This window comes from Somniosus microcephalus, chromosome 1, assembly GCF_052327205.1.
Source record: "Somniosus microcephalus isolate GS21.2 chromosome 1, FLI_Smic_1.0, whole genome shotgun sequence".
Lineage (NCBI taxonomy): Eukaryota > Metazoa > Chordata > Chondrichthyes > Squaliformes > Somniosidae > Somniosus > Somniosus microcephalus.
This window is the reverse complement of record NC_140987.1, coordinates 459207237-459217176: the sequence shown is the minus strand read 5'-3', so window position 1 is coordinate 459217176 and position 9940 is coordinate 459207237. Positions and strand designations below refer to the sequence as shown.

Sequence of the window (9940 nt, the reverse complement as noted above, 5' to 3'; positions counted from 1 at the left end):
TCCGACAGTGCAGCGCTTCCTCAGTACTGCCCCCTGACAGTGCAGCGCTCCCTCAGTCCTGCCCCTCCAACAGTACAGCGCTCGCTCAGTACTGTCCCACTGACAGTGCAGCGCTCCCTCAGTACTGCCCCTCCGACAGTACGGCGCTCCCTCAGTACTGCCTCACTGACAGTGCGGCGCTCCCTCAGTACTGCCCCTCCGACAGTGCGGCGCTCCCTCAGTACTGCCCCACTGACAGTGCGGCTCTCCCTCAGTACTGTCCCTCCGACAGTGCGGCGCTCCCTCAGTACTGCCCCTCCGACAGTGCGGCGCTCCCTCAGTACTGCCCCTCCGACAGTGCAGCGCTCCCTCAGTACTGCACTGGAGTGTCCGCCACGATTATGTCATCGACGGAGTCGGGTTTGAACCCACAACTTTCTGACTGAGAAGCGAGAGTGCTCCCCACTGAGTCACATAACATGTTGATCGCTTGGTTGGCAGACCTGCAGTCGGTATCTCTTGTATCAAAGGGATCTTGTTCCCACATTCCAACAGGGAATGCACTTCAAAAGTATTCATTGATTGTAAAGAGTTTTTGGACCTACCGAGTTTGCGATAGACGATACACAAATGCTAGTCTGTCTTTCTTTTAATCTTAAAGCAAGAGCCTGCTGTACACCAGGAGACACTCACATTGAGTGTCTGTCAGAGTTATTACCAGAGTCTCGCACACGGCCCTTGAGCCAACATGTGCTGTCCGGCTGTCTTTATCCAAATGTTCACCAGAAGCAGCGGCCAGGGTTGGCGGGGGTCTCTGTGTCGAAAGGTCCAGTCCTACTGGCGATGGCTGAAACTGATTCTGCTGATTCCCCAGCAGAGTTTTCTTGCCGGATCAGAGTGCATCCTGTCACTGGGCTGTGTGACTCGCGAAACATAGCTAGTCCCCTACTTTGTCACACCCCATCAGACCAAGCACAGACACAAACAGATCCTGTATATTTAGCTCTCTGTGCCTGATATTGAAAATGTACCAATTCATTCCTCTGTAATAGTTGTTAAGGGGACTATTTATATATGTTGCAAATTTAAATGCAGTACTCATTTTTTTAAATTAATCGTTTCATGAATTTTCCCAATCGACAGAATCGCTCCCTATTCAGTAAATCCACGCACCGCAGCAACTTAAAGATTTCTGGATGATGCAGAGGACTGTTCGAGTGTTTCATGGTTATATTCATGCCAATAGATTGTTCCCTGTTCCAGAATGTTGAGCCCTCAGTCGCTCCCGTGTGCACCGATGCAACGGGCACCCCTCAACCCGCCGCTCCGGGAACCCCGAAATCTTCCTACTCGCTTCGCGGGCTGTGCAGGCGGTGAACCCGGTGTCTCCTTGTCCAGAGACAGGGGGAGGACACTCTGCTGAGAGGCCGAGAAAACAACAGGAGTCAGACTGCGCCTGTAAGGTTGTCTGATCTACCATCAACCTCGCCAGGTTGGCCACTCCGCGACTTGGCTCGGGCAGAGAGTTTGGGAACTGAATTGCACGAATGTCGCTAACTCCTTTCCGAAAGAGAGCCAAATGAGTATTAATAAATCCCCGGGCACACCCCGAGAGGAAACTGATAATTATATCACGGGGTAGAATTAATCTTCGAGATGGAATCTTCCACTCGCCGAGTATGAACAAGAAATGTTTTGTTTCCTAAACTAACACGGTTAATACTAATTTCAATTTAATAAAAAAGCAGGAATCAACATGTGCAGAACCTAATAAAAAGCAAACTTTCACCCAAATCAAGGATTTGAGCAACCGACGGATACTGCGGGAAAAGTACTTGTAAAATCGGATTACTCCAAAAAGGCAAATATTAAACCAAGGCAAGCAGATCAAGACACCTTACTTAGAGAAGACATCATTTACATTCATTACAATCTAAACGAGAAATGATCACACACACATATATAAATTAAATCATAAAGGTATTTAGAAAATGTTGAATGCATTTAGCTGTCTTTGATCTATCGCAATAGAAAGCTATTTATTTTCACATCTAATGCAGTTGTTCTGTTTTGGCGAAGTTGTAAAGACATAAACACGAATCATTCTTCACCTTCTAAAACATTTGATATCGCCCTGAATGCGACACGCGCTGGGCCGGTGTCTGGAGAATCTGTGGCAGTAAATTTCCACACAAGCTGTGATCACAATGATATCCACGGCCCTCGCCGTCTCATGCAGCCACTCTCTGCCCCAGCGGGAGAAGGTGATCGGAATTAACTGCAGTGCACAAACCAGATTGATAGATGGAATCATAGTCAGCCATGGATCTGTGCCTTCTTGCTGGAAGTAGACTAGTTTTGGTATTTTGTGTCGTGGCTCCTATAATTTTGATGCTGGAGGTATTTGATGTGACATATTTATAGAATATGAATTAGAATAGTATCAGGCACATAAACTTCACGGGGCAATCTGTTACGGGGGGATAGGTTTAATTGACATGAAATGGCCACAGTCTGCTTACCAGGTGTTAAACTTGACTCAGTCTGGCCTCAGGTTCAAGTCCCACTCCAGAGACTTCAGAACAAAATACAAGCCGACACGCCCAGTGCAGTACTGAGGGAGCGCCGCACTGTCGGAGGTGCCGTCTTTCAGATGAGACATTTAACCGAGGCCCGGTCTGACCTCTCAGGTGGGGGAGAAGACCCTGTGTCCACTCTATGGAAGAGCAGGGGAGTTCTCCCCAGTGTCCTGGGGCCAATGTTTATCCCTCAATCAACATCACTAAAACAGATGATCTGGTCATTTATCACAGTGCTGTCTGTGGGATCTTGCTGTGCGCAAATTGGTTGCTGCGTTTCCCACATTGCACTTGGTTGGATGTGAAGCTCTCTGGGACGTCCTGAGCGGGTGGAAAGCGCGGTAGAAATGCAGGTCAGTTGTTGAGCCCAGAGTCTCTCCCGGAAACATGTCATGAATCATTTTTGTACATTGTTTTTTCCTTCCATAAACTGGTCAGATGCTGAGAGCTGATCACCGCGCTCGATTCTGTTGTAAATGTGCAAGATTCAAACGGAGCTGAAAGGAGGTGGAATATTCTCTGACAGCGCGGATACGGAGCTGAAATGACACACTGGAAATGCATTGAATTTGAAGTGTGTTTAATTAAACTGGATTGAATGGTTAAACAGGATGCGGGGAGGGGGGGGGGTGGATGTGTAGGAGAAGTTTCAGGTCGAATGCTTCCCGACAAAGTCCCTTTTTTAAAACGTCATTCAGGGTTTAACACCGAGTGCTTGTAATGCCTCCGCGGGTGCACGGTCTCTGGGCCAGTGAATTCTGCTTGTATTGTCGGCACCAGAGAATGGTGTGTTGTTTTCATTATCCAGAGATGCCGATTTTCCGCAGGAAATTCACATAATTACTTCAACGGATGCAGGTAAATCCCCGTCTAACTTTTAACATGCGGAAATGTGGCTCGGGGTATTGTTTGGCCCATTCGGGTTTCCCTCTGTGTCTTTTCATTCTGTTCACCTACTTCCTTCAATTTATTCCGTTTTGTTTAATAGTCTGATGCTCCCCCGTTACATTTACAGGCTTACCTCGGGACAGGCACTCGCCCAGAAACCTTTAAGCTGGCAAACACGCAACAGGGTGGAGATCAGCGAGCAAGTCAGTGCCATGTGGACAAGCGATGGGGAGATTCGGACGGGATTTCAAGCACTCAGACCTCTGCCACTTTATGTTGTTCTGAAGATCCTGAAAGTTTAACTTCTCAAATATGAGAGGGGAGGAAAAAAACAGTCCTAGAATGAAACAGGGCTGGGTGGGGGAGGGGGTTGGCAGTGGGATGAATTTACTCGTCCAGCGAGGCACTGAAGCGGAGGGTTCTGGAAGGGAAAGGTATGGCTTTACGATGCGAGAGGACAGGGCGTGAAAGTAGTATCATCATCAGTTCTGACTGAAAGAAAGGAAAACACATCTCCAACAAAAGAAAGCCCATTCGATTCAGCGGGGTTGTTAGGACAACGAAAAAATATCCTTAGATGATTAGTTCCACTTCAAAGGAATTTACATTCAGCGCCGCAGAATCAGTCCTTTTATTGAACCACGGTTTTTTTCCCCGCTAAACAGGAATCGTATGTTTGGTCATTGTGTTTAATTTTCTCCATTCAGGGAACACTTGTATTAAAATAAATAGAAGGACTATTATAAAGTGCTAATTGTGGTGTGTAAACGTATAAAAAGGATCTATAAAATAGAAAGGGGGGGAAGAGACAACACAGGGCATTTCAGTGGGTGTGACAGACTACACCCTCATAAAGCGTACAGAAAATGAGAGAGAGAGTGAGAGGGTCGACACAAACCAGTGGCAATGAAGGGTCATTAGAACCGCACTGCATACACGACCAGTAAACTGGGGCGTCTCCCCATCCCATTGACTTCAGGGTCATTCTGTCCTCTGACAAGCGCCGTGCACCGTGGCCAGAGAGAGTGCTGCTGAACCTCGCTCTCCCGCCCGATTAACAACCAACATTTCAAGTAAAACGCAAAGCCTTTTATTGATTATTTACTCTGATATAAAATGTATTCATATCTACTAATAATACTTTGACATTTCAACACCCCAGACATTCTCAAATGGCATTTTAACAAACAGGAATTCATTGAATAATTTATAAGATTTTTCTTTTCATTTAATTCATGTAGTTTCGCTACTGGTTTGTAATATTCCGTTTGTTTTCAGGGTAAATAGGTGGCTGCAATCTTGCTTGTGTTCCCATCTGTTGGCGGTGTCGCCATCCAACCTGTTCAGGCTGCACTGGTGTATTTAGATTTCAAATTGTAACAGGTTCGATATAAATATTTTCATCGGGGTGCGCTTCTTAAAAAAATAAATGTCGGACCACATTTGTTTCTCTATGATCTCGTTCGATATCTCAAGAACACGTTCATTCGATTAGGATATAAATACATCGATTAAAATTACAGAGAATAACGCACACCTATATAATCCGAGAATCGGGATCTACACTGCTAACACAAGCTATGATGGAAAGCACAGTCTCGTCCCCCAGAATGTCTGTTCCGATACAATGGACAATATCTATGTGTCATATCGCAGACAAACCGGCCGGTAGCAGTTTCCGACACAGGAGATTAAAAAAATCGTTCTACTCTGAAACTGATATATTCACATCGGATACTTAAGTGAAACGAAGTGATCTCAGTGTTAATAATGAGTCAGGTAGAGGAGGCGAGAAATCAAGTTGGAGCCGCTTAATTCTGCAGCGGGAGGCCGGGATCTGGGCCGGGACAGGCGGCCTGTGAGCGGGAGGCACCCGGGCAGAGAGTTGAGACACTTGGAACTTGGAATTCGTTGCTCAGGTCGTTCTTTAACCCCCCCCGCGCTGTTCCTTCCAAACTCACCGCTGCACGCTTCGAGCCCCCCGCTCACAGAGCTGCTGGACACACATTGCAGCTTCTGGGAAAATTCACTCCCCAATCATTCTCCCAGCACCTTCTGCAGCACTTTTATTGTTCCACACAAGTTTACATATTTTACATGAATTAGCAGTGAGTTGCTCTGTATTCAAATGACCAAACCTAGTAGAGAACATGCAGTTACAGCGTCATTACATTACAGATGTGTTGAGATTTCAGTGTGTCCCGTGTTTCCAAACATTAACGGTCAACTTTTACAGTGTTGTATTCTTGGGATGTGTCACTTCAGTCGTGAAAACGCACTTGTGCAGTTTTAGAAGACCGGATTGAGCTGGACGTTCACCTCAGTTTAATAGTCCAGCTCTCGGTATGATAGTCCAGCTCTTGATGTCATAGTTCAGTTCTCTGTATACTTCATCACTTTTGGAGACTGTCTATCCTCCTCTCCAGCGGAACAGTCGTGGCTCAGAGTTCTTGCGAAGTTGCTGCTGTGTCTGTTCTGACAGGTGTACCATGCGTTCAAGAGGCCGCCTGGGACAGCATGTGTTCTGGGGGAGGGAGAGTGCGGCCCGGCCCCGGCTCGGTTTGGGCGCAGAATTGGACCGACCCGATTGCCGTGTACCGGATTCAGCCGACCTTCAGACCGGTGTGAGGGAGAGGGCACCAGTCGGATGGAAGGCACCGAATCCATCCTGAGGTCGGAGCGGTTGTTCAGAGGCATTAAGTTCATTCTACCATCCGGCCAGGTTGTAGGCAATGGGCCAGCTGTGACACTGGATCGTATCAAAGATAATGGGTCCATTCTCAGGTTAGAGTGAGCTGGAGGCAATTGGTTGCTGAACTGGGACAGGGTGGAAGACAGGCGGCTGAAAGCAGCGCCGGGTTTGATTCCAGGCGAAGGATCCAGTCTAATCCCGGGCCGATTGGAAGCTGGTTGGCCCGAGAGAGCTCCGGATCTCACTGCTGGTATCTGATCAAGTCTGTCCTCGGCCCTGGCTGGGGGTAACGGAGCTAAGGAGACACCAGCTCTGGTTATAGTCGGCGGCTCCAACCTATCCTCAAGCCCAGCGGAAGGCAATGCACCCACCCTGATCGCAGGTGGCGCCGCAGGGCTGTCCTCAGCACGGGTGCAGGGTAACGGGCAGGAGGAGGTGTTGGGCCTGGTTGACAGGGGGTCCCCTGAAGAAATGCCACTCTCTGTGTCGGAATACGACATTCCAGTAAAGTCCTCGCGCTGATAGTTCACCGACAGGGTGGGTTTGCAATGCATCTTCAGGTGCTTTCGGAGGGAGCTCGGGTGTGTGTAGGATTTATCGCAGTCTTTCATTTTACAGACATACGGTTTGTCACTAGTGTGAACATGGGAGTGTTTCTTCCGATCGCTGCTGTTCGCAAATCTTCTGTCACAGCCCTCGAATTCACACTTGAAAGGCTTTTCACCTAAATAAAGAATAACAATTTGAAATAAATCTCCGAGGTATAAAACATTGATTTCCTAACCCACAAAACCCATAAATACACTTAGTAGAATTATTCAAAATAGAAGCTTTTAATTATAATCCATTCTCCCTCACCTATCTATATACAAAGCTTAGACACACACACACACACACACACACATATATATATAATATATATAGGTGAATGATGCATGTAGATAAATAGATAGATATAGAGATATGGATAGATAGATATAGATATAGAGAGATAGATAGATAGATAGATAGATATAGAGATGGATAGATAGAGAGATATGGATAGATATAGATAGATATAGAGATAGCCAGATATAGAGATAGAGAGATATAGAGATAGACAGATATAGAGATAGATAGATATAGATAGATATAGAGATAGATATAGATATATATATAGATAGAGACAGATATAGATAGATAGACAGATAGATAGATAGATATAGAGATATAGAAATAGATAGGTACACAGGTAGGTATGGATGATAGATACATACAGTCTCAATTGATCCCTCCACTAATATTTACACACTAGCTTCTGCTGTATTCGGTTTATAAGCAGATCTTTGCCAAGCTGATTTATCTTTTTCAGTATGTTGTGAGTGTCTGCACATACACGGGGCGCCTGTGTCAGTGCTGAATACGCCGGAACAGATTTGAATATGGTAAACCAATACTTCTGTCAGATTTGCATACCCAAAGATCGATTACTGTGTCTTTCTGATTTGAACGGATATTATAAGCCAAATGTTTAAATGTAGGAAACAGACTCCTCTTGGATAAGGCCCAAGTAGTTATACTGCCGATCCGTCGATTTCTAACCTCGAAGGTATTTTTTTTCACAAAGTGTATGTGACAAAAATATGACAGTCAGAAAATCGGAAACACGAGGGGATTCACGGTGAACCAGCCGCTTCCTAATATATAACGCAATACACATGTTGTAAAACCGCTGTTAGCCGCAGAATCATCAAATACAGCTTTAAACCAAACATCTCACAAAACAGCTACACAATTACAACATCCATCCATTTAAACCCGAGTAATGATAGCTAAGGCCCAAGGGATGTTTCTATAGGTTAGCTCCACATGAACATTGTGGATTGTAGTTGTAATACTGTAGTGTAATTTTATAACATTGATTCATCACATCTATCACTAAATTTCACGACATCCACCACTGGTGGCACGTTGCTCATTCCCCAAGTTATTCCATTTACGCTCTTATAACCAGTGTATAGAAAATGGATTCGTTTTCTCAACAGTGCGAAAGGAAGTTAAACAAGGATCTAAGTTGGCAGCAAACTCTGCCGAATGCTGGGAGTGGGGAAGGGACGGGCAGACTGACCTGTGTGGGTCCTCTTGTGTATCTTCAGATTTTCGGACCTGGCGAAGACTTTTTCACAGCCGGGGAATGGGCAGGGGAAAGGCTTCTCTCCGGTGTGGACTCTGACGTGGTTTATCAGCTTGTATTTGGCTTTGAAAGGCTTCCCATCCCTTGAGCAGCTCTCCCAGTAGCAGACGTGGGTGAGCTGCTCAGCCCCTCCAACATGCTCCACCGTCAGGTGCCCCACTAACTCCTGCATACTGCTGAATGTTCGGGAGCAGGAATCCTTGGACGTGTGTTCCTGGCTGATCCACTTGCAGATCAACTCCCGTTTGATGGGTTGCTTCAAATATCTAAAAAATGGACCCGTCCCGCCGTGACTAGACAAACTCACGTTCAGATTAAGCGGGTTGTAGCTTTGTAGTAAAGAAGTAACGAAATGATCGCCTCTTGGACCCGTCACTGGGTTATAGTGGCGTGACCTCGCCATGAGCTGCCCTGGTACACCCAGGGGGATCTGCTCATTGACAGCCCTGGTGGACGAGGCGCCTCGAAAGCTCTGGTCGTGCAGGCCAGGGATGAAGGGGTGGCCTGCAGTTTCGGCGTGGCTGCCACAGTCATGATACCTTCTCGAGGCCGAGATAAAGACGCCATGGTGGGAAGTTGTGGCGGGATGCTGATCCGATAGTCCGGGCATGGAGGGCGCGGGGAAGTCTCGCCTGGCGAGGAGATCTCTGCTGGCTGCCAATCCGTGGCCACTGAAGCCCGAATAGGACGGATAGGGGGCTGGGTAGCTTCCACAGGGCGCGACTGCGCTCTCGGGATATTCGGAGATACTGTGCGAGGGGCTGACTTTTAAAGAGTGCCCCGAATGTTCTGCGGCCAAAGGTGACGGCCCCAAGCTGAGATCCGCATTGGTCTCCCCAGGGTAAACATGTGAGAGAGGGTAGCCGCTGAATCTTGGCACGGCCGTCATGTTTTGTTGGGAATGGTGATCAGATCTTGGCAAATCCGTTAATCTCAGCGCTGGGATTCGCCGACAGGCACCAGTGTCCATAGCGACTATAATCTGCCTCCCAGCATCAATCTGCCGCCTGTCCCCCAGCAACTGCCCTGGGAGCTGGGCTAGGGACAAGGTTGGGGCTTCGCTGTTCCATAGCTTATTCTGCCATTCTGTATCATACCCGTAATCTGAGCAGTACAAAGGCATCAAAACAGACCAGGGTCTTGGTATAAAAGCACAGCGGGAAGTTCTGCTTTTTTAAAATGAAGGGCGAGAGGGATTGGAGGGATTTTTTTAAATGACTGACGCCAGGCTAGTTTGCCAGGGTAGATACGCATGCGCTCACAGCGTGATTCCTCGCTAAAATATTGCACAAAAAAATGCTTTGAACAGCACCGCACGCCACCATCCAAACCCCTTGTTTTGGCTGCACGGTTTGTTATATAAGATGCGCCATTTAGTTAAGTGAAAAGATTAATGCGTCATAAATAGTGCGATACTGTGCAAAATATTAAACAGACCCCAACTTAAAAATCTTTACATCTCCCATCTAATGAGCACGGGCAACTGTTGTCCATTCGGGCCACAGGGTGTAAACTGACAGCAGCAAACGAGGGGGACGGGGCAACTGAAACACAAGCTGTCATCACCATCACAAGGCGGCATTTATACACTGCCCTGTTCAGCGACAGGCCACTTAACAGTGTGCAACA

The 9940-nt window shown here is 47.0% G+C and overlaps 1 protein-coding gene and 1 long non-coding RNA gene across 2 annotated transcripts; one reads left to right on the top strand and one right to left on the bottom strand.

Annotated features, from left to right (window-relative positions):
• Positions 1 to 3228: 3228 nt before the first annotated feature.
• LOC147125374 (uncharacterized) lies at positions 3229 to 4195 on the top strand. Its single transcript, XR_015081663.1, has 2 exons — positions 3229 to 3416; positions 3574 to 4195. It is a non-coding gene; the product is annotated as an uncharacterized LOC147125374 (long non-coding RNA).
• Positions 4196 to 4487: 292 nt separating this feature from the next.
• LOC147125373 (uncharacterized) lies at positions 4488 to 9281 on the bottom strand. Its single transcript, XM_086010884.1, has 2 exons — positions 8246 to 9281; positions 4488 to 6862 (listed from the first exon to the last, which is right to left on the bottom strand). The coding sequence occupies exons 1-2, from the start codon at positions 9279 to 9281 to the stop codon at positions 5820 to 5822; spliced, it is 2079 nt and encodes a 692-aa protein (XP_085867010.1). The 3' UTR covers positions 4488 to 5819.
• Between the last annotated feature and the right edge of the window lie 659 nt (positions 9282 to 9940).

What these genes read in the sequence shown, in the direction of transcription:
- LOC147125373 (XM_086010884.1), bottom strand. Translation starts at nt 9,281, where the DNA reads ATGGACACTGGTGCCTGTCGGCGAATCCCAGCGCTGAGATTAACGGAT. An exon ending in ACACAAGAGGACCCACACAG is followed by an intron (nt 6,863 to 8,245) that starts GTCAGTCTGCCC and finishes TTCTTTATTTAG; the next exon opens with GTGAAAAGCCTTTCAAGTGT.